We start from the raw sequence: 25,151 nt of genomic DNA on the forward strand, positions 1-25,151 counted from the left end.
TTTTTGATAATAGCATTTAGCCTTTCCCTTTGATTTTAGCATTTTTTCAATTAATCATTATGTCTTTGATCATAGCATTTTTCTCTTTGATTTTATCATCTTTTCATTTGGTCATATATATTTTTTCTTTGACCATAATCTCTGCATTCATCTACTGTATATGCTGCCAGGATATTTCTGTTTCAAATTACTGTTTTCAATAACTTTTAAATCCGTATATATATGTGATAATGCTTTACGTCTCCAAGCCAAATACTGATATAGTCACCTGGATCAACATCTGTTCAACATACAGGCCGAAATCCTTCGGCTGTATTTGAAGCTACCTTGTTCTTGCATTTCTCACATTTCTTCATTTGTGATATTGAATTGAATGTGAGAAACAAACCTGAACACAACTGAATAGGAACGATTGTAAAACATAATTACACATGGCCTTCATTAAATTGAGCCCTGTTTAATCTGAACATCTTTCTATATAATGAAAGACAAATGAAGGGTAAACTTTTATACTTTATATGTTTCCTGGCAAGACAAAGGGCTGAGACTACACAGAGAGGCATCAGTCTCACTCCAAAATAACATGACATGAAGTAAGTGAATTGACAAGACATACAGACTTACTTCCTTTGACTTAAAGTCATCGTTGTAGCCAGAATAGGACCGGATCACAAGCAGTAATTATGACGGTAGGGAGCACCAAGGGATGACAGACAGATGAAGGGGTGGAGAATATGGTTGGTGATAGTATTAAAACAAAGAAAAAAGAGGATAGAAATGAAGATTTTTATAGAAAAGTCTTCAGAACAGGGTTCTCCTGGAGAAAATGGCAGAGGAGATCACAACCAGAAAACAGCAATATCCTCCCAGATGGCTTTAACGTCAAATGGCTTTAGACAGAATATTTGGGTAGTTACATCAAATTTAGATCTACTTAATGTATTTTTTTATTATCTGTTTTATATTTGGTATCAACACCATTAAGTTAGAATCACATTCAAAAATATTTTTATTGATCCCAAAAGGAAATCAAATAATAATAAGCTAATTTACCATTTAGCTTAAGCTAACCACAGATTTGAACATTAAATTATATGGTTAAGCTCATTACTAAAAATGAGTAAAATCAACATACCTTCAAGACTTCTATAAACTTAATTTTACTATTATTAATACATTTCCACTAAGTGAGTTAAAAGTGTGGAAATGTTTATTTAGAAGTCCAGACACCCCTTGAAATGGACCTTACCACACGGGCCGCTTTTCATTGGCTGATGCCCATTCTACGTGGTCACGTGCGTGGCCGTCTCACAAACACACTTAGCTTCCCGTTAGCTAAGTACAGCATAATGGCAGAACTGATACAACTTCTACATCTTGAAGCCTGTCTGCTACACAGTCTTACGTTAGCTAAACAGATCAATATGCAATGTGTCTGTATCTGACATACACTAAAGATTTTATTTTTAGCAGAAAAGGCTTTGGACTAAACTGTTACTCCTGTTAGCCACGCTAGCACCAAGTACAGCTAGTCAATCAACCATTGCTGTGTTCAGGGAAGCGCTGATTAATAATCGAGAAATAAATATCAAGCCCGGAAACTTGATATCGTAATGGACTGAATGTTATGTTTTTAACGTAATCTTTGCTCGTCTTGCTGGGCGCAGGCGGTTGCTACGGTAACAGGTGTGCTTAAACTACAGAGAGAGAGAGAGTAAAAAGGTAGGAGTGGTTTTGAGTTGATCACCTGTTCGGGTTATTTTACCTTTGTTTACCTTTGCTGTGGCTCATTACAGCCGCTGTAGTTTCTAAACGTTGGACTAATTACCTCGTTCGTTTGTGAGTTTACGTCATTCACAACAAACATTAAATAGAACAAATATATTTCATAAAATTTTAACAAACAAATGGCTTCTACCGTGGTAATTATGTGAAATTAAACTAATAATATTCTAACTTCAGAAGATTTGCCTTTACCTTTACAGAGCTCTTTGGTTCCTCCTATCAGTCTTTGCTTCTCATATTGACGTCATCAAACCAAATTTCAGATCTACCATAACTGACTGACACCTGCTGGCCTCAGGTTTGCAACCAGCTTGTGACTGAGAAACCAGTAACCTGCTCCCAGATGGTGACATGAACTTGTTAGTTCCTCTGTCCATTGTAGTAGCTGATATATTGTGAATATCCGGTAGAAATTATGCACTAATCCAGTCATGTTTACATAGAAACAACATGCCGCGAGGCTTTGTTTGTGAGACTTGCGGTCACGTGGGTCGGTTGTGGGCGGAGCTTGGTAAGGTCCATGGATCGTCCCAATTTCTGAACATGCCGTTAACGTCCCACCCCTATCAATCCAATTTAAGAGCCTTCTGTGTTCATCCTGAACCGACCACAGTCAGCTGATCCAAAGTAAGTAGACAAATAAATGTTGAAATTACATCACTGTTAGGTCTTCTCTTTAGGTTACTTAATTACATCGTGTTGTTTCTTCAGTTACAGTTTTGCTAGGTCATGCTAACAAACGGCTTTTTCTGGCCTTACGAACTGAAGTTAGCTTACGATTCATAACTTCTGATTCTGCCGCTGGACAAGAGGCTTTTACGCCGAACCGGAAGCTTCGAATCAGATGCCAACTTCAGAGTCTTATCACATTAAAAATGTGCGACTTGATTTTTATTACAGCCTTTTGATGAGGCGACTGCTCAAGGGACAGTATTTCCTCTGCAACTAGACCACCAAAATGACATTGTTTTTATTTATTCATTTAGAAAAAGTTTATTTTTACTGCTTTTACCAACACTAGAAATAGGTTGGTGTTTAAGATGCTTACAGCCTAATCCTCCGTTTAAATATTCTAAAGAAACTACGGTAGCTGGCAAATTAAATCATTGGTCCATACCTTAACTGCAAGTGAGGAATAAAGCGCTACATTTTGCTGCACCTCCCTCTTTATCACGTAGTAAAGTGTTTATTTTTCATATTTTTTTATTATGTAAATACTAAGATGGCTTATTACATACACTTAAAGAGAAAACGCTACTTATTGCTGATTTTCAAAAAGTTAACATTGAAATGCAATTATTTTATGACTACACCACTCCAGTTAAAAGGCTTGGATATTTAGGGAGTTGTAACATAGTTTGAAAATATATGATATAAAACTGTTCCAAAGCCAGACTTGGTTAAAGACCTGTGAAGGGGATACCACCTTTTTCCTGTGCAGAGCAGGACATGTACAACGTTAATGCCAATTAAAGACATCATACAGGGCATGTATACCATTTGATTGCACATGGTTCAATAGATTCCTTATGATGACAAATTACAAATATAATCCTACTTGAACCTGGTTGAAGTTAATTAAAGACTAGTACAAGACAAACTGTTCACTAACTGTATAATGTGAAGTCAGTAAAAGTAATTTGCAGACAGCTTGCAGCTGCTGAAGTTACTTTTAGACTATTGTCACAAATTTGCCTCACTGTCAAGGATCATTTTATAAACACTGCTGCAATTTAGTGGTTGGAAATATGCCAAATTATACCTAATTAATTTACAAAGCTCTACTTAATTAACATATTATTTCAATTCATATATTTGAATTCATTATATGGACAATTTATTTTCCATATAATTGTAAATAAATTTAAGGAATAAAATAATGTGAACCATTGTGCTTTATAGTGGTGACAAAATGAAAACATACAGTAAACTGATTTCTAAAAAATGCATTGCAACAAATTAAAAGCATTTTAATTTTTATTGAAAATGCCTTTTATTTGTGCAGTAATGAACTCAAAATGTCAAGGAAGTTAAACACAAGCATAGCATTGTTACATACTTTGGAGTAGGCCTGATCTCCTGTCCATTCTTGTACCACTTTAGATCCACTGTGGGGTCTGCCAGCTCAACTACCAAGCGGATCTTTCCACCTTTATCCACCTGGTATGCTGGATCCAACTTCTTTGCAAAGGCTAAAAATCACAGCAGTAATCAGTGAAATTCATTTTCAATTTATTTGTATAAAATATTCAGAAAACCATCTACCTGCACTCTTCTTCTCCTCTTTGGGTATCTTTTTCATTCTTTTCAGGAGGCCCCTGAGGTCGGTGATGCCGTACATGAAGGCGATTTTCTCATACTGATCTGGCCTGGCGTTCTTCAGGATCTCCCACACGTCCACCTCTGGGGTGTCATCTTGCTGTTTGTGCTCCCTAGTTTTGCCATGTACAAGGTAAAAATATGAATACATGCACCATACTCTAAGCTTTGCAACATGTCCTGAGGAACTACTATTTACCTTAAAGAAAGGTAATAGGAGTTAATGTAATAATTTTACTGCTAATTTCTATATTTCTTAACTAATCTTTTCACGAGTTCCTCAGGACGTGTCACCCAAAGGGATGAGCGTAATACATAGCTCTCTTTGTGTTGACTTTGGATCTGATCTCATAAGTTAACGATAAAAAGGTGGACAAAAAAACGGAAGGTTTTGTTTTAGGGACGTAGAGAGTTAATAGGGTTTGGAGGATTTTTTCATGGGTCTGTCCCTCAGAAGACTACTTAGTAAACCAGAACTTAGAATTTTTCTGTTTTGGGACAAAATATTTATTTCCCATGCATCATCTGCTCCACAGGTTCAGAGCCTTCTCCGTTTTTTGCTATTTTATTTCATTGTTACATGAAACAAAATACCAGCAGCACAAGCAAGCAATCTGAAAAACACAAGCATATTTTCTTGTTAAAATATCACTCTGTGGTTTCATGATGCTCTAAATTTAATATATTTTTATTTTAACAATAAAAATATACTTGAATTTATTATTTTTACAGCTGTAAGTCTTTTGGGGATTAAAGAGAAATAATTAGATAAAACTATCACCTATCCCAAATAATTGCGCTGTAATCTGATATACACAGTCAGGCCATTTAACCGCATAACATTTGGCATTGTCTTGCTGAAATGAGCAAGATCTACAACAAAAAAATACCTACTGTATATGATGTAAGAAACTTTAATTTTGTTAAGTATTATTGACATCCTCGCTGAAAGCTGCTGTGTCACATTAACTGAATTGAATGGTATTTTGTTCATTTTCTTCTAAGATCCAGAATCTATCCAAGTATTCTGATTTCATTATTGTTTGTCCCTTTATTCAGTTCAACATATTTTCATTGCTTTGTTATCTTATCAGTTCAAGCGCACCAATACACTGATGAGATAATCGCTGGCTCAATAAGCAATGTTTCTCAGTATAATAAAATAATCTTTTTGTAATTACTCTAATCTTTTACTTTGAGAATTACATTTGTTGGACGAAGGGATGGAGGGTAAATATTAAAGATATGTTAAACAGGAATTCTGGTGTGTAGTTTAAAATATGGGTGGAAGAAATATAATGGAAAAATTACACGATACGTCAGAGATGACTGAAATTTTTAATGGGAAATTTTTAGCAAAATGAGGAATTAAACCCTATGAGGATAAATATGTTTAATTACATGCAGCATGCAGGAATTTAAGAACTGCTCCTGTAAATAGCCCATCCCTTTGTTATTATCCATTTTGAGTGATCACTTCAGAAATGCTCTTACATCGTTAAATGTTGCGTTTTTCCTTACGACGGGAGATGAGTGTACACATTAGATCAAACAAAGAACCATCAGTCAGACCTTTCTTTCCATGACATTTCCCCAAATGTCGGAAAGGTTGAATTTAAGAAGAAAAAAAGCATGATTGACTATTCTATTATTTCTTGCTTTTCTCATCTGTTTATTTGCAGTCAGTTATAAAGAAAACTGAAATAAACATGATGGCATGACCTTACATTTCTAAACTGAAACAGATGTGTAGTGATAACACTATTTTACAGCATCATTTCTTAATGGCCCACATCAGTAATGATCCAAAATGACACTCTTTGCTTCATCTAGTTAGTTGATGCAAGGCCCATCTCTATTATTACTGACTTCTGAGTGAGCAGATAGAAATGCTGCTTTCAAAATAAAGTGTTACCATGCTACAAGAGGCCAACACTCTTGCTCGTCCAATTCCTGGAGCTACACGTCATGCTGGGGAATCTACAGGATTACAGTACTCACCTGCAGTAAGGTCTAATTGTTTTATTACCAATATCTTTCACCTTACTAACCTTTGATTTCTGAATATGTAGGGGAGAAGAAGAGACAGGCCCAAAATAAATGTGTATTTTATCTCATGAACAGTGATACTATGCTCATAATTTTAATCCTGCACAGTATCTCTACTATGCAACATGAAGTTTATTGTGAGCCGCAACAGTAAGTTGAGTATTGTGCTTCATCACATCTATTTAAGTCAAATCTTACTTTGATGGTATGATAGAACTGTTTTAATATCGGAATATCTTTGTTTTATTTAAAGGTGCAGTGTGTATGTTTGTTTTAAATTTCGAATGAAGACAAATAGTGACAGTTGTACAAAATGTGAGGAAACAAAACCTTGTTCAGCTTAAAATAATCAGTCTTTGTTATTTAGCAAGCCTGGTAACCAGATAACATTTCACCTTGTAAATGACATTTACTGCTTTTGAACTTTTTGTTCACTTAAACCAGAGTCTTCTACTGGAAATATTTCTGGTTTTGACCTGAAGTATTTTCTTCACAAAGTGAAGGTTTTTGTAATTTACTAAAGGTTCAGACCGTGTGCACAATTTCCAAAACAGCAACTACATCCTCTGTGGGCACATCAATAAACTGAGTAAGATGAAATACATTTTATTGATAATGGAGCCTTTTAAAAATGGTTAGCAAACTATGAACTAGTTTTCTATTGCTAATGGACAGAGAAGCACTTAATTCTTTGAGTGTTGCAGAATTAATTCACGTAATGGAAGAGCAGAAGCACCAGAACAGCATGTTTGGTGTTATGCTAGCAAGTTGGATTTTCTCCCTCCTTTTTTTTTTAGCTTTTTAGTTTATTTTACTGTCAAAATATAGATTATTATTTGTACCAAGATTTTATACTTAGACAGCTTTTATACATTGCACCTTTAAAACATCCTTTACAGTATAATTAACTTGTTTTGTTCGTGTACATTTTTAAAACAAAAATTGAATATTATTAATGTCTTCTGTCAAATTGCTGTAGCAAACAATTATCTACATTTTGACACATTTTGATTAAATATAATTGCCTGACAGAAGAGATATAAAAACAATTTTTGGGCTGTTAAATTTAGAATAGTGAAATTCTCAACCTCTTCATCTAACACTGGTAATGGTTAGTTTAAGTTTTAAAAAATTTTAACTTCCTGCTTATACAAAAGCCTCATACAATATTTACAAAAGATGTGAAATGAAAGAAAAAGAAGCACATCCAAAAAATGTGAAAAGGACAAACAGAGGATCAGGATGTGTTTCTCACCTATGTTTAAGGAGACCACTAAAGTCAAGCTCTCCTGCATCTTCTTGTCCTTCACTGCTGTTGTTAACAAGGAGAAATTATTGAACATTAAATTAGACTTGCAGTTGTTACCAACACTAGAAAACAATGTCATAAGAGCAACACAAAGCAAAAGCTCTGACGATCAGTGAGTTAGCGTCAAGTTAACTCATGATTTGTGCTAACAGAGAAACCTTTATTTGGTCTTTGTGTGGATAAAAACTCAAAATAAGGTTGTTTGTGTAGCACTCATCGAGAACAGTCCCAGCCAGAATTGCCACAATGTTTCTGAAATGTTGAAGCAACATTACTGAATAGCAGCATTGTAGTAATGCAGTGGATCTGGGATGCTTTGCATTGCTCTGCATTGCAAGAGTTGGCCTTTAGTTACACATTCAATCAAGTAATTGGCTTGTAATTACCTGGAGGAAAGGTTAATTACATTACAAATATCTTGTAGAAGTTGTATTTAGTTGTATTACTCAATGGAGAAATGTTCACCATTGCTACACAATGTAAAATCCATTTTTTATTTTTGAATTCCAACATACTGAGGAATTTAGAGATTTTATGAAATCATGAAATATCTTAAAACGATTTGCTGCTATATGTATAATGGTTCTTTCTGACGTCTCACGGGTTATTTTTCATTACCTTCTTTTGAATGCTGATCGAATATCAATAGCCTGTGAGCTTTCAACTTCTGTAAAACAGAAGAAACATGCATATAATTGCATGATCATTTCCACTAGGAATTTATGTAATCAGTTCAAAGCAGTTTTAACATTTTTTATTGTTGTGACCAACCTTTAACTTCCAAATCAAAGGAACAGCTGTCAAACTTGTCCTTGTAGTTCACCTCACACCTGTAGTTTCCAGCATAGTTGTCTTTGGCCTTGATGATGTGCATCTCAAAGGTGTGGATCTGCCAACAGGGCGATGTACCAGAGTTTATAAACAGCACTATTTTTAGAGAACTTGGATGCATGAGTATAGGTATGTTACCTTGGTTTGCCGCTCAAATGTCTCTTTGAGTTGCAGGTGTTTCCCTGTCTTGCTGGCTAGGTCCATCCATTTCCCTTTAAACCATTTAACAGTTGGTTTGCGGAGAAGATCTTTACCTTCCACCTTGGCAACAAAAGTGATGTCACTCCCTGAAACAAATTAAAAGGAAATTAACTATTTCTAAAGAGTGATTGAGTGAATGATACATTGTTTTGTACTCTAAATACCGATCTGGGAATTTGCTTTCATCTCCAACCCTTTTCTTGTTTACCTTGTCTACTGATTTTTAGTCTGTTTTTAATTTAATTTAGGCCAAGTTCAAGATGCTGTTTAAGTGGCTTCTCTGCAGAAGCTGCATAGAGGTGTATAAGCTACTTCCTGGTCTGGATCATTTGTTGTTGCTGTTTTGAAGGAATAATAAATTCATCGAACTTCATAGAAACAATGTAGCTGCTGTTGTAGAATTAGTCTTTTGTCTATGGTAAAAGACCAACAGCCATTTCTCCCTCCAGCGTTAGACTCCTGCATTTATTTTGGCTGTATACGCCCTGCACTACAGTCCGCTTCCTGCTTTTGAAGCCGTTTCTGGTCCACTTGCATCCACATATGCATTTGAATTGCTCCAGAGTTCACTTTAATCAAACAAAGACTTAAGTTTTAGGTTCAGTCGAGTTCAAAACAAACCAGATGTTCGATTACAGTTCGATTAAAATGGCCTGTACACTAACCCCCTGCGCCACCACAGCACGCCTATTGAACTCCATTGGTGCTGTCCAATGAATCTCCTATGTTGTGCATTTCTTGTTAAGAATTAAGGTCAGGTATTTTTTAAACACTCACCCACAGTGACAGTTCCACTCTGTGGCCTCTCGATCAGCAGCGTAGACAAAGGTGGATTGTCAATTGGTTTGTCCACATCCTCTGGGGCCTGACCCTCTCCCAGAGACCACACTGACCAATAAGGAAAAACAAATTCATTACTCAGAACTCTTCTGTTCCTTCATAAGAATAATAGTCAGAAATCTCAATACCCACCTGTTGTTTGTGAAAGCTTTTTATGAACAAAGTTTTACAAGTATAAAAGAAACAACTAAAACACAACAGTCAAGACAATTTCCCGTACTTTCAACATTCACACCTCAGACAGCAGCAAAAATTTTAGCTTTTTGCAACATGAAAAGCATTAAAATGGACGTAAGCAGCAACATGTGATGTGATATGAGAATAAGTTCATAATTATTTTATTTGATGGAGTTATAGATATTCTAAAATCACAATGTTAGCATAATGACAAGCTTTGCTTTTATCAAATGTATATTTATTGAACTTTGTTAGTGTACTCTATCTTAATATTTTAACCTATTTCAACTACCCTAATACTGATTAGCTTATTTCTTAACGGCTAATACAGCGATGAGAAGCGCCGCCATTTGTGATTAATAATAATACAGGCAGTACTTTTTCAAATTTGCAAAGTACTTCTACAAGTTGCTCACCTGAAACTTGGATGTTACTTACTAGAATCTACTGACTACTTTTTTCCACAACTTACATGGTACTTTGTGGAACTTCATTACTGCATTATGAGATATCTAGGTAATTACAGGGTATTTTCAAGAATCTGATTGACTTGAAAGTACTTTCTAAAGGGTATTTTTAAAGACTATGCTATGTTTTAAGGTGTTTTGTAACCAGGTACCTTCATTATCTTATTGGTTACTTTCCAAAAATTACAGGTTGCTTACCTGAGTACTTTTAGGACTAAACTCTACTGATTCAAATTCAAAAATACTTTATTGATCTCAAAGGGAAATTAAACATGTCTGTAACTCATATTAATTCAAATTCTTGAAAGCGTTATTGTAGATGAGTGATGATTGTTGGCAGGAAAGATCTCCTGTAGCGATTTGTATTACAGCAAAAACCTGAAACATACAGGTTAACTTTTTAGTTGCGCTATTGTCAGTTGTAACCTGCAAGTTCAAGAACGCTACTAGTTACAACTCCCTAAAGTTGCACTATGAGTTCCAGAAAGTACCCTGCAAGTACCCCAAAAAATCCAGGAAAGTACCCTGTAAGTTCTCAGAAATTACAGTGTGATTTGTAGAATGTATTCTGCAGATTTGAGGAAAGTACTAACTGTATTATGCATTGCCAAAAATGTTTTTAACATTCTTGTTTTATCTGAAAGGGCTGTGGGAGGGACAGCTGTTTCTACTTCTCGTACAAAGCAAACAGATTTCTCTTGTTTCCTTATACTTGTAACTACTTGGAAGTACGTGTTACCTGAGTCTTTTCTGCCCGTGGTTGCCACAGGGGCACTATCATCTAAACAAAAAGAGAAATTTACAATATATCGTAAGAAATAGTTCTGTAAAGTCTCTGAAGCAAGCAGTCATGACATCTGAGAGCTACAAGCAGTTAGACGTGCACACGGGGATGAAAAGATTCCTAAAGTAAGAAAATAAATATTATTACCAGGATTCTAGATAGTTTATGTCATATCAGTCAGAATTTTCCTATTAAAATTTAATCTGTTTAGGATTTGAATGCACAAATGGTCATTTGTTTATTAACATTTTGAAGGACACTTTAGTTTGTATTAATTTGTTAGCAAGAGGACATTTGCATAGTTTTTAAAAAACACAAAATCTCCCAAATCAAACGTCTCTACCATGTTTCCTACGTTTAGTCATGTTTAATTAGAGTACACTAGTTTGGTAGGAGGGACTGAAACGATGCTGGGTTTTAACCAAAGGATCTTACTAGGCAGGTCAATTGAGAGTTTCTTCACTGTATTGCCATCCTCTGTGGGGAAAAAAACACAGTTACTATCGAAGGTACTCTAAAGATTAAACGCTTTTGCCCATCCTTTTTAGTGCAAATGGTGTATATGTAAGGAAATTTTTAATCAGAATCATTTATTTTGTAGCAATTTTGTAAAACTGCATTGGGTTTGAGGCAGTGTTACATTACTCCAAGTTTGTTTAATTCATCAAGTGATTTTTACTAAATCTCTTAAATAAGCTTTATATTTAAGAGAAGCTTGAATTTTGTATTTGTCAGTGGGTTTAATGAGTTCTTGGTAGCATGTTCAATAATCATTCTCTGTTTTTATTCATTCATTTTATTCATTCATTTTCTCCTTTCTCAATATTCATTTTTCATTCTTTTCAAAGTCCAGGCAAAATTTCTCACAAGATGTAACAAAACACATACGTTTTATAGTACATCACTCAAAATAGACTATAACGCACCACATCATGAAGTAGCAGGATAATGCTAATGTACACAGCTATTTGTTGAGTTCAGTCTGTTTTTAAAATGCCAAATTGAGAAAACATATTCTCAATGCAAAGTAAGCCAAGATAATTTGAACTTTTCCCCCAGCTTTCAAAAAGAGAAACATAATTATTTTAGTATTTAAAGGCACTCATCACATTTTGTCTATTTATTTAAAATATGGGAAACAAGCATAATAAGTTAAATCCATGTTTTTACTTGTGTCTTTATTTAGTTTTTATCTCTGCCTGTAATGTTTTTGTTTTTCTTAAGCAGAATGAGGAGGTTCCTTTTTGATTACTTACCTTTCACACAAATTGTATCTGTTTATATTGTTAGACCTAAAAGACCTCTAACCCAAGTGAAAATAAAGGGTTATAAAAAGTCTTTTAAAAAAAGCTCAGCTGCTTGGTTATTGGTGTTTGCATTTTTAAGGTTCACATCCAATTTTAGTAGCTTTTGCTCTGTAGAACTCATGCACTTCCACTGAGATAGAGACATGGGAAAGAGTCATGTTTATTAAAGCAGCATACTTACCAGCCGGAGGGGGAGAGCAAGTGCCCTCCTTTACAGCCGGGCTAGAGGACTCTGCTTGCTCATTCACCCCAACCCTACTAGGCTCCTGTTGGTTTGAACCGTTCTCGATGGTGTTCTGCTCCTGAGCCACCACAGCCTGTAATGGCTCAGGACCAGTGGGCTCTGGTTTCTTCCCATCAGTCTCTACTGGCTCTTTTCCCTCTGCTACCGACTCTGTACAGCAGACAAAGCGCCAGGCTGGAGCAGCAAGCACAGAGCACAAACACTGGCTGCCTGACAAGGCGGCACTTGTTCAGGCAAAGTTGGTATAAACAGCTGAAGACCAGACGGACTAAACCTCTCCTTTGCTGTTTGACCTTAAAAGGGCACCTGTTCGGCAAAATTAACATTTTGGATGTTTCTCTACTTCCATTTTGGTCTCCACTTCTTCTAGAAACAGCTTAAAATGTACCCAGCAATATTTTGAAAATAAGTTAAGGTTTTTTTGGTGTCTGGAAAACCTTCAAAATGTAACTTCACAAATCAGCAGGCACTGCCCCTCACCTAGCAACCTATCGAATCCCAGCTGAGCTCTGCCACATTTGGTCAGCAGTATGCACTGCACAATGACTGCTGGAAAAGACAAGTGGTTTTTTGTCAACTTTCCATGGAGAATCCACTTGCTGCATTCTTGTTGGTTGTGCTCCACTTCTGCTTTTCAAACATGTACAGTTGTTTAATTGCACATCTGTTTGCTGCTATTTTCACTTGTGAGTGTAAACATTGAGTTTGGGGAGTGTGACCAGCAGCAGTATATTTGGATTTAAAGTGACAAGACGCCCTAAACCAGATCATTCTAAAAGGAGCTCAAAATAGGAAGAACTGATCAGACTAAAATCTCATTGTCTGAATGATTTTGTGCAAAAGAATTAATAAACATGTTTTGTATTGCCCATAGACCTATCCTAACCTGTTCAAGGAAGCATATTAGATCATCTTTAGCAGTTTTAGCATTTTAATATTTGCCAATAAAATCTGACTATTGTAGGAATCTCCAAATTCAAAGTATTATCCATCTGGTCTTTGCATATCTATACTGTAGAGTGATCAAGGGGGCAGGGATTTGTTTCATGTATGATCTGATTACTTGTAAAATTAATTTGAACAGTTAGACATTTACCAGAGTCAAATCCCTTTTTCATGCCTCCTGTTTGATGACTCTACCTGACATATAATGTCACCAACAAAGACACAGTCACAGCTTGAGTTAGTAACAGCATCATATTCCAGTTAGAGGAGCACATGCACCTAGATTTTATTGATCTAAGCTACCTAAACCAAGTTTCTGTGCGAACATACAGTGCAAGAAAAGTGTATCTTCAGGCCTCCTTAAGTGAATTAAGAACAAAAAACGGTGATGGCACACAACACAAAAACGTGAAGTAAGTGGGATGTGCAAGAGGTGCCACAGTGTAGGGGCGTGACATAAACAGTGAGGTGGCAACATTACCCACCTGGTGGGGGAGAAACCTCCAGGGAAATCTCAGGCAGGGTTGGGGCACCATTACTGTCTGGGGCAACACTTTCTGAGCATGTGACAAATATATTGGTGGATGGAGCAACTGCTTTAAATGAGCACAAAGCTTCAACATCTGCACTCATTCACACACTCACGCAGGTTACCCACCTACCTGAATAAAGCCACACACCCTTCACCTCAACAAATTTTACTCTTTAGAGTTCTCAGTTTAAATGCATGAACAACCCCTTGTTGCTAGGAAACGGTAAAACCCCTCCCATCATGTGACCAAACAGTTTGGAGGAAGGCATTTTTAAAATAAAGTTTGTGAAGGTAAGAACCTCATAAAGTGGTTAAATTTTTATTTCTTAAACAATATATTTCAATCATAAGTTTCATAAGAATTATTTTAAAATTTGCATTTGTGTATAGCACTCCCAAAGTAGCTGTTATTATAGCTTGGAACTATGCTACATAGATTTTTTAAATTATTATTATTCTGTAAAACGTTTTCTTCCACTTCACAATTTTTCACTTCTTTGAGTTGGTCATACAATCTAAATAAAATATATTGCAGCTTGAGGTTGTAATATAACAAAATGTGAAAAATATCAAGATTTATTAGTAGGTCTGTCAAAAAAAGCAATAAGTCAATTAATCACATAAATTAAAATTAGCTCAATAACTTAAATTTGCATGATTTATCTTTTGTCTCTTCATTTTCAGTCTGGTGCTGTAACCTCAACTAGCCCATTTTGTGACGGGCAATTTTATTTACAAATTAATTTATTTGTTTTTGTTTGTTTATTTTAGATGTTTAAAATGTCTTCCAGTTCCAGTGTTAAATATTTGTTTGAGTTTAAAGTTTGTTGCTCTTTAATATGTTTTTGCATTATTATTCCATTACATTAATATGGTTTCAAAATAACAATACTATCATTTATCGCAATAACTTCTGGGACATTTTATCGTCCAGCAAAATTTATCGTGACAGGGCTAACTATTAGCGCTCTGCATCTATAAACACATCAGCTTTTTTATAGTGTTGAGCTATGAGCTAGTGGACAGAATTATTTATCTGAACGGTTCCCTGGATTATTTTTAGTTAAAGAGATGAGCTCTTCCCCCCTCGACCATGTTGGAGCCCCAAGATGCTCCGGCTCCAAGGTCAAACCCCCAGTCCCCACTAAAAGCTTGTTAGATGCCAGCAACTTGCTCACATGGGATGGCAGGGCCGTCAGCTGAAACAACAAAGGGGGATCAGCTGGTGTGGAAGAGGAATGCATGAGATGTTGACAGCCTCGCCACAGATAAGTCCGGAGAGCAGCAACACATCCATACTGCTGTCTATTGGCTCCACATTTACACTCGCATGTGTCTGTGTTGCCACTTTTACACCACTTTTTATCGTCAAGATGCATTTCTTTTTGTCCTGCACTCATGCAGATCTGTGCTGGCTTGTTTGATGTGCAAATTTTAACAGAGAGTTTCTATAAATGTATTGATTTTGATATTCCTGCTTTTCATTTGGTAGTTATTAATTTTTGAACCAAACTGTGGAAGATTTGCCATCTTTTGGAGCTCTAATCTGCTTGCTAGTCTGTGAGGTGACCGTGAGATAAGACATGCACTCACCTTCTGACTGGCCATTTGGCGTCTCGTCTGCAGAAAGACAAACAAAGCAACAGACAAGATAGTAAGACATCTTGTGTAATGTCTTTAATGCAATTATCACCTTTTTGTTTTCTTCTGTTTGAACACTTTGACCCCCACTTTGATACATGCTCACCATCAGCTTTGTTGTCTTTGTGCTGGATTATGGCACACACTCACAGTTGATTCTGCATTACCTGAACTAATTAAAAAACTTTACAAATTTTACTTTAAAACTTTACATTTACTTAGTAAATCTACTTGAGTAAGGCGTTGGAAAAAGATTACTTTTAGGTCATTTTTACTACGCCGTGCTTTTTACTTGCATAATTTCATTTTGAAGTATCGCTACTCTTACTTTAGTAAAATTTCTGGACGCTCTACCCACTGTGAGTAACTTCATTAAATAAAGAACAAACATGTTTTAACCAAAAATTCACACACCTGCAGTTTTTGTTAGTTTCATAAGTTTTGTATTGAAAGAACTTGATTTGGAAAAAATGTTTATTTTCCTGGTTTTGTTATTATGTCCTATGAAATATTTTCATTCTGTTCTTTAAAATTCCAAAATTTCCATCTATATATACAGTATATCTTGTCTGCCTGATGTAATTTTAAAATATCAATCGTTTTTTACTCTTAATTTGGCTACTTTTTACATTTTATTGTTGAAGTAGTGCAACTCTTGAGTACAATTTTTGGGTGAAATTCTGTTTATGATGCAGGGCGATTTGTTGCCAACATATTTTCAGACTTTTCATGCATAGGTGCTTTAGCTAACACTTGGCATAGTAAAAATGTACCTCCTCAAATAGACTATGGAGTTATCCTAAAGGTGCTTCAACAATTGCTTCATATAATGCAACATTTTCAGTGAAACACAAACTGTATTTGCTTTTTTCCAGTTACCACAGCCTATGCTTTTTCTGGTAGAAAATTAAAAATGGAATCAGATCAGTTAGGAAAGCAACTTGAAATACTTTGCTTTTGTAGGTATTTAAAATAATCAGAGAAAATGTAAGAATGTCCTAATTTCAAAGATTTTTCTTTTCCAAGCTAAATAATCTGGATCTGTCTCAACACTCAGTTTTCACCTTTTAGATATGTTTGAAAAACCTCTAAAGCTGAGCCAATAGAAGCTTATTGCAGCTGCTTTTGTCTGGGATTTTATTCTTTTGACTCTCACCTTTGACTTATTTCATAGTCAAAGGTGAGAGTCAGAATGTAGACAGGCCAGTAAATTCAGACTTTGCTTTTTGGCCCAGTTCTTTCTTAACCAATCAGAGCAACACCCATATTACTGAAGATGATATCGCTCTGTCTCCTGCTCCTAACATCACTCAGGAACAAGATACTTAGTACTGACACACTGCTGCTTGATCACCAGTATTAACACAACACCAACACCCCCACTGAAACTGTTGCACATCCACTCCCTACAATCTGCCTAAATGATTGAATTTTCTATATTAGTCATTTCATGATGGTGGAAATCCAAGTTCAAGTTGACCCAATATGTGTTAATCATTAGCTTAGACCAAGAGACATTTGGTCTCACTTAACTTCAGACAGTAGGGGGGAAACGCTGTGTGTCTTTTTATTTGATGTATGTAAACTTCTGGTTTCAACTGTACATTAACAAATGTAATCTGAGAATGACCTGTGAATGGAAATAAACTAAAACTAACACTGAGCTCAGCATAAAAGCATTGGAAACAGGATAGGGACAGGCTCAGAGGAAAAACGAAAAACATTTTTTGATGGAGAGATGCGGCCATATGGGAGAGTGAAGTTCAATCTCCAACTCATTAATTGAAGCACAATATTTTTGCATACTGATACTTTCAGAAAAGTGTGTTCATTTGAGGTTGAAAATGAATATTTTAAAATAAAATGCAAGGATAAGCACTGACTGAGCTACAACTTTTCTTTTGTTGGTATCTTATGTAGAATGGCATCAATACAAGTCTGATTGTTAACTCTCTTCTTAAAGGGTCCATTAGGCTTCCTTCTCAATCTCAAAATGAACCACTCGCCAGTCTCACTTCATAACAATGCGATGCTGGCCACTCGACCGCAATCCTGCAGGGTCACATCATCCACCCAAGACTGAACCTCAGCCTCTTGGTCTCATCACCGCTGAGAAAATGAGTGTGGAGAAAGGTTTTGTTTTACCCCGGAGGGCTCCCAGTGCAGCTGACATGGCTGCAGGTATGTGCAGCTGTTGTCTGTGCTGGCCTGCAGACAGAAGGGCTCATATAGGCTCAAATGAGAGCCAAATTGCCACCAGCTTCATATTTTCTTTAAATAAACCTTTATGTTGTTGGCAAAGACAATCTGATAGCAAGACTGTTTGTTCCTAACATTGTCTTTTCCTATCTGTGACTCCTTTTGTCTTTGGCTAAAGTAGATGAGAAATGCCTTTAAGTGATAATTAACTGCTGACAGCCCTTCCCCTTTTTACCACAGGTTTGATTAATGATGTGATATCCTGTAACACAAAGCAACATGGCCAGAAGGCAGAGTCAGGAGAGACTGATGGATTGGATATAATAAATATCACAAGGTGAAGACATTGTACTAAGCCACCATTGATACTAAGAAGTTGTAAACAGTGCGGACAGCCCCAAAGGGCCATGTGGGCAAGTTTAATAGGGAAGTGCTTGACCTCTAAGTGATCCATCTTTAGCAGAAAGTGGCAGCGAGACGTCTGTGTTGGTGCGTGGCAGGAAAGGAGTAGGGGGAGAGGTTGGGCGGCGATAGTTAGAGATGGCACCGAACAAGGCGTGGGGATTAAAAGTGCGTTCATTCTGAACTATTCCAGGGACAAGAATCTGTTTCCCAAGAGACCCCCAGACGACCATTTCTAATGTTGACTTGGGTGTCTAAAACAACAGCGCTGCCACCTCCCCCCCCCCATTTGTCAGCTGTTCAGATTCATTTAAAGAACAATAGTTTTCCACTCATTTATCTGCTGGTTTGGTAGCTATTTTTGGGGAGAATTTGTTACAGATATTTGGGCTTTACTTTGTCATGGCTTAGTGTAATGTTGATTGCTGCAGATGGACACCAAAGAGCATTCATTGGAAGAAAAGTGTCAGATAAAAACACAGATTTCTGCGACTGAGTATTAGAACCAAACTAAGAAGTAAAAAACATAATATTATGAGAATAAAGTCATAATAATACGAGAATAAAATTTAAATAATACAAGAATGAACTCGTATTATTATGAGAGTTTAAAATAAACTGTGATCTCATGTTACATTAACATGACTTTATCCTTGTTATTTTCTAACTTTATTTTTTTTAAGTATGGCCCTAATTCTTGTAGATTTCTCCAAACAACTTTAAGGTACAGACGATTCTTTAGAATTACCATGAAACTTATTGGGATCTTACTTCTCAAAACTTGTTCCGGATGAATTTGGACTGGATCTATTGGTTAAAGTCTCGTTTCACCATGTTTTTCTTTGCTAAATAGAGATCAGGACTGATTCTACCACAATAGCCAAAAATATGTTCATTGATGGCCAGATTTAGGTGGGAGCTTCCAGTTTGAGGTAAAATGATTTGCATCTGGCAAAGATTTATAGCTGCCATAAGCTGTGTTTCCATTACAAATGTGGACAAAACTTGGTCAATACTCTGTTAATGTTAAAAAAAAAACATTTTGCAATTGCTGTGTTTCCATTAAGCAAATTTATTTTCGAAATGTCAAATTGAGCAATTATACGGTCAATGGGTCGCAACTATTGACTAAAACCTGGAGGAAAGTCAACCTGTTGTAACGAGTTCATCTCCAAGAACCAGATATTTTAAACTGTTTAAAGTTGGATCTGTAGTTTTGCTGAAGAAAAGCTCCTAAAGTTCTTTAGTAGAACAAGAAAATCTTAATGAAAATTGTGATTTATCCTTTTGAGATGCCAGTTAAGTGGTAATGGAAATGTGTTAGAATCGTTCCCCGTTTCTCACCTTTAGTGATGTCTCACTGTGGTCAAATTATTAAACCAAGTCTTACTTTCAATGTCTGTTTTGGCTAAATCTGGACAGATACTATGGGCAAAAACTCTAAATACAGAAAACACCAGTCAATCTTAAATAGCCATTAAAACTTGCATCTTTTGGCCAAACACTAAACAACACATTCAAGTTATTCTGTATGTATTTGAGTGGCCATAGACCTGGAGACAGCTTTGCTAACGAGGAGTTTGCCTATGATGACAGACACGAGCAGTGTGCTGATGGACATGAAGGTACAGATGAAAACGGGTTTGCTGGGCGGGACAAAAGGTGGGTTGTGATGCTGTGGTTGGTTGAATTTGGATGTGGAGGGGGAAGGTCTCGATGGACAAAATAGGCCGTTCCTGCTTGGCTACACAAGTCATCAGGAAGGCATTTAGAGGATCTATCCCTTGTATGGCTTCTCTAAATTCAAATTGCATCATCCTTCCCGAGACATTTGCTTCACCAGATTCCTGCGCTGCTCTCCATCATCGAATCTTTCTCCAGTCAGGGTGCAACAACACTACCCATCCACACACCTCGGGTCAATTCTTGCACCAAAGATGGCAGAGACACGCATACATCAGTAATACAATACCACTGTCAAAGTCACTTTGAGGATTCCTGTGTACGAGCTGGCAAGCAAGCCGCAAAATGATGGATCCCCTGCAGTGAGAAGCAACTATCTCTGCTCCCTCAAAGACGTATTAATAGAAATAAATTCTCTGTTTGCATCCCAGGTCTGTACTCTATTAAAGACGTTACTTTTTCACCCAGAATTTGGTTAAAACCAGCAGAGCAGCAGGTGTTGTTTGGATTTTTTTAAATGCATGAAGGCAGTTCATAATCAGGACTCCTACCTTTCTTTGTTGGCTCTGGCATCTTGAGCCGGCTTGCAAGAAAACTTTAGATTTCTGCAGGTAGATGCAGTCAGTGAGTGTGACTTTAAGTCTTTGGACTCGCCTTAGTCCAGGTAAACAAAATGGTGTTGATGATGAGAGTTTAAAAGAAACGATGATCCTCTTAAACTGCAGCTGATGAGGATGAGTCTTAGTAGGGGGGAGACTGGAGGACCAGTGGCAGATCCAGGGGGGGGCCCGGCTTTTAGGGTTTATATTGAGAAGAGGAATGCTCCTCCTCTCCGTTTGTGGAGCTCTGTGCTGCAATTATAGCTCAGTTAGTGTGTAAAATAATCCAAAAATTACTAGATTTGTATGTCCTTGGCTCATAAATATCATACCTTCACCTTCCTAAAATAATAATAGTGATTGTTTGTGCCTAAAACATCTTGTTTTTTTTTTTTTTGCCATAATCACTTTTGGCAACAAAAAAAAGCGACTTTGGCCATTATTTCAGGAATCTAAAACCTTAAACAACTGTCATGTTAAATCCATTAGTGTAAATGACACAATCAATTTAAACAGCAAAGTATTGAAGATGACTGTTTACATCTAGTTAGTAAACTTATTTAAAGATTTTCAAGCTCTGTTTAGGAAGATTGACTGAAATCAAACTATTTTCAGCCTCCATTTGTCCAGAATGTGAAATTATCTCTGTCCCTTGAATTTCTGAGATAAGTATTTGCTGATGTTATTGTATACTGTATTTTAGTTTCGTTGAGCTCCTCCTGCTTATTTTGGGGTTATTCCCTTGGGAGATGAACAATAGCAGGACGGTGGGATATAAAAGGAAAAGGTGTCGTCATTGTCACGGGTCTCAGGCTGACGTCATGTTATTCTCAAAGTGCAGCACATTCAGGGAATCTGTTGATTTATATTGTAAGAAAAGTTAAACATGACAAGCAGGGAGCTGGTGCAGATTCCTGATATCAATTTAATCCAGGTGGAATGCTTGCCAAGAACAGCAGGCTTACCAACCCAGAGAATAAATACAGGGGAGATGCCTGGAGGGAGGCAAAATGCTCTATACTTAGAAAGCCATCATAAACCTTGACATTTGACACTTGCATGTGGAGAATATTGTGAATTATAATAGTCCTGGTTGAACCGTTTGGCTCATCAAACGTAAATGATATGTCAGGTCTGAGCTTTGATGGGGTTAAAGAGAGATTAAATGCCAAAGCTGCAGGAAATACGACCGACAATAAGCCCAGAACTCTACAGTTCAACATGAATGCTCAAACTTCTGGAGGGATTCTAACTCCAACAAAGTTGCTTTTGATTAAATTTGTTGCTTTGTATTTTTATTCAGTCTCACCTGGGTCAATTCTTTGCAGAACTGCACTTTGCTGCAAATACAGCTTCAAGTCTTGTTATATTTGGTAAATTTAAACATCAATAGATTGAGTTTTCCCCATTTCTTTCAATTCAAACCCAGTCTGCTGTAAACAAATCTTCGATTTTATTTAGTTCTGCATTTTTATGTTTGTTATCCTGATAGAAGTTGAACAACTGCCCCAGTCTCTAGATTTTTGCAGCCTCTAAATGTTAGCTTTTTTCTGGTTTTACTGGGTCTTATTCAGGGTATTAGATTCAAATGCAGGCCACACTATTCAGATTTTACTTTGTAAACATTGTATCTCTTCCTTCCACTTTACAATTATTATTTAGTAACTATGTATATCACATGCAATTACATAAAAGTTTGTGGTTATAATGTGAGAAAATGTTGGGAAAACTTTTGTAATTTCATTTTTTTCAGACTTCCACATTTGCGTTTCAGTAAATGGTGGATATGGGGAAGTGGGCCTGATGCTGGCTGTCCAGTTGGTAATTCTTGCAACATAAGAAGAAACCGAAACACGAAGGAGCAGCTTTGAGAAGGGCTACACTGACACCCTCTGGTTTATAAGGTACATGTCGACTTCCTCCATATTTCATCCAGCTGAGAGCAAACACCAACTACCTAGTTTAAAAAATAATAACAGATTCGGATTCTATGACACTGTTTATGGTTGAGACTCAAACCTCAGAGACTTTCTATGCAAACACAATAATCAGAGGACATCATTCAATCAGATTGAGGGAGACATTTTTAATGCTACCAGGCGGCATTAACAGGATTGTGATTGCAAACAAAACATTTTTTCTTTATTTTAAGAAAAATAATCTGTACAAGTACTTTTTCATCAATTTTAAGAAATTATTGACTTGAATCAATCTCCCATTTCTTGCTGAAAAGTTACTTCTGCATTAATTTTGTCTTATTTTGAGTGTACTACGTTATTTATACTAGAAACTAAACCAAAAATACTTGGTAGTATTTTGAGGTTTTGCAGTGCAACACAGTTGATTGTTTGTTTTATTTTGTAAATCTAAATTCGCTGGTTGACCTTTGATGACCTCTAGAAACATTTATTAGTATTCTTAAAATGATAATGTCTCGAGCAAAAATGTAATTTAAAGAAGCTGGGGTTCCTAACTTCACCCAACTTTATGTTAGTGTGGGTGCACTGTAAAAACACAAAATCTTACCAAATATATTTAGTCTAATTTTCAGTGCAAGATATAGGAGCCTGTTTTAAGTCAATAATTCCTTAATACTGTTGAAAAGGTACCATTGGCAGATTATTTCACTTATAACATAAAAAATGTCTTATTATAAGTGAAATAATTTGACTGTGGAATTAGCACTTTAAGATTAAGAAATTATTTACTTAAAAGAAGTTAATATTTTTTGCTGAAAAGTTACTTGTAAGTTAGTTTTGTCTTATTTCAAGTGAACTAAAATAGTTGACCAAAGGTACTTCGTAAGATTTTGTGTTTTTGCAGTGCACTTCAGTAATTTCATCATAATGTATTTTTACTCTAGTGCAGATTAAAATAGTGCACTTAAAATAAGACAAAATTAACTTATATGTAACTTTTCAAAAAGATAAAAGAGCTTCTTTTAAGTCAGTAATTCTTTAACATTCATGAAAAAGTACAAGTTCCACTAACAAAATATTTAACTTAAAATAAGACGTTATAATAATTTTCATCAATATTAAGAAATTATCTACTTAAAACAAGCTCGCATATCTTGCTGAAAAGTTATTTGTGAGTTAGTTTTATGTTATTCCAAGTGTAATAAAATATTTGCAATACAAACTAAGATTGTGCTGTTGCATTGTGTATGTAAATGTCTCAGCCTGTGTATAATTTTGAAAATACACAACACATTTAAACTTATTCAAGTAATTTCTAGAAAAAGAACCGTTCAATTACACCCATGTTGGTTTTGTGCATCACATGTTTTTTGAGAGGAATTACAGCAAAGTGTACTTAAACTACAAATTTAACGTAACAGCAAGTTTTTATTTAGTTCTGTATTTACACCGCAGTAAAATGTGAAAAGAGGGAGAGTACAGTATAGATCTACGGATCTCCTCCGTGACCCTTCTGCAGCGATATTAGCGTGTCCCGGCTGAACTGGTAGGTGAGTTTTTTCTTCACCTTGAAGATGTGACCCGACCGTGCGTAGTTCCTCAGAGCGCGGGACATCTTCTGGTACGTCATGGGCCTCTTGTTACCTTTCCTCTGGCCCCAGAGCACCGCCACCTGGTCCTTGTTCCTGGAGGAGAAGCTGAACACGCCGGCCGGCGCCGGCGCCCAGGACAGGCAGTGGGCCATGCTCGGGTCCTGCAGCATCTCAAACAGGAAGTGGAAGAGCCGCAGCCTTCTACCTGCAGGTGTTGAGCAAACTGTGAGCGGCACACGTGATGAAAGGGAATTTAAAAGGGAGAGGTAAAATAGAAAATTCACAGCAGTTAATGCTGGTTACAGTTAATCATTCCCTCAACTACATCCATTCCCAGAAAATCTCTTAAGAGATCATAGATCTGTATGTCAGAGGCCAGGACTTGTAAACACTGCGGTTATCTGATAGATATGTTAAATAAGCTAGTGCGCTAAGCCAAGCACAGCTCCATTGTGTTTTACAGTAAAGGGCAGGTCTCTTATTTGCTCTCTTGGTATTATTTCCCCCAGGCTAATTCCAACTGTGACAATAACAATGTCTAATGACCAGAAAAAAGGAGAACTCACCCCTCCCTGCTGCAGCGGCTGGGTGTTTGGGTGATTGTCTCGCTGAAACAAAGTTTGGCACTGACCCACACTCAGACAATGTCGCTGTTGTGTTTTGGCCAAAGACGGCTCGGGCATCATGGTTTAGGAAGGTCTGAAATACAGGTTTGATGTCCTTTGATGGAGTCAGAAAATTAAAATGTCAACAAAAAACTAATTTAATTCACTAATTTAGTTCAAAAAGTGCAGCTTGCATAGATTTTGAACATCTGAACAACATTTCAGGCCTTTTTTTTTCCTGAGATAAAATCAGACATTCAACCTGCACCAACCTACACTTTTTCCTTCCACTAAATTTCCTATTAAAGTCTAGTATACAGCCATCTTAAGACTGATTTAATAGGCCCTTGCATAAGATTTCTGTATTAAAAACTATTTTTTTAATGTAATATTCAGATTTTTGGTTTTTCATAAGCTGTTAGTTCAAATTGTCAAAATTCATGGTGACTCTACACATAAATGTTCCTTTTTAAATTAAATTACTAAGCTAAGTTAACATTTTAGTCATATTACATTTAGCTGCACCTGTGAAAAGACTTCATAGTTACTTTAATATGTTGAACATTAATGGGGAAACAAACATGTGTGTGTGTGTGTGGGCGTGTGCGTGTGTGCTTACAGATGCATCATGGTATGCCCAGCTTTCATCACAGGTTTGTTCCACAGCCACATCTCCTCCATGCACAGGCTCAACTAAATCAAAAGATTTATTTTCTGCTGA

At 36.4% G+C, this 25,151-nt stretch overlaps 1 protein-coding gene and 1 long non-coding RNA gene across 6 annotated transcripts; one reads left to right on the plus strand and one right to left on the minus strand.

Moving 5' to 3' along the window:
• Nucleotides 1-493: 493 nt before the first annotated feature.
• LOC114137156 (myosin-binding protein C, slow-type-like) lies at nucleotides 494-20,508 on the minus strand. 5 transcript variants are annotated; one of them, XM_028005735.1, is made up of 15 exons: nucleotides 20,267-20,508; nucleotides 15,384-15,410; nucleotides 13,744-13,815; nucleotides 12,251-12,463; nucleotides 11,198-11,239; nucleotides 10,718-10,759; nucleotides 9,272-9,382; nucleotides 8,432-8,580; nucleotides 8,234-8,351; nucleotides 8,081-8,129; nucleotides 7,409-7,465; nucleotides 6,156-6,164; nucleotides 4,051-4,217; nucleotides 3,845-3,977; nucleotides 494-633 (listed from the first exon to the last, which is right to left on the minus strand). In XM_028005735.1, exons 1-15 carry the CDS (start codon nucleotides 20,286-20,288, stop codon nucleotides 621-623), a joined length of 1,224 nt encoding a protein of 407 aa, XP_027861536.1. In that variant the 5' UTR covers nucleotides 20,289-20,508; the 3' UTR covers nucleotides 494-620. The 5 variants fall into 5 exon arrangements, with proteins under 5 accessions (XP_027861536.1, XP_027861539.1, XP_027861537.1 ...); XM_028005738.1 differs by lacking the exon at nucleotides 12,251-12,463; XM_028005736.1 differs by lacking the exon at nucleotides 6,156-6,164.
• On the plus strand, nucleotides 4,101-24,724 carry LOC114137158 (uncharacterized). The gene is made up of 4 exons (XR_003593952.1): nucleotides 4,101-4,237; nucleotides 22,068-22,218; nucleotides 23,689-23,783; nucleotides 23,895-24,724. It is a non-coding gene; the product is annotated as an uncharacterized LOC114137158 (long non-coding RNA).
• The last annotated feature ends 427 nt before the right edge of the window (nucleotides 24,725-25,151 follow it).

This window comes from Xiphophorus couchianus, chromosome 21 (genome assembly GCF_001444195.1).
Source record: "Xiphophorus couchianus chromosome 21, X_couchianus-1.0, whole genome shotgun sequence".
Taxonomy (NCBI): Eukaryota; Metazoa; Chordata; class Actinopteri; order Cyprinodontiformes; family Poeciliidae; genus Xiphophorus; species Xiphophorus couchianus.

Coding starts and splice junctions, on each gene's coding strand:
- LOC114137156 (XM_028005735.1), bottom strand. CDS start 20,288: ATGCCAGAGCCAACAAAGAAAG. Junction 13,816..15,383: donor GCCAAATGGCCAGTCAGAAG/GTGAGTGCATGT, acceptor TCACATGCTCAG/AAAGTGTTGCCCCAGACAGT. Junction 10,760..11,197: donor ACTCTCAATTGACCTGCCTA/GTAAGATCCTTT, acceptor CTTTTTGTTTAG/ATGATAGTGCCCCTGTGGCA.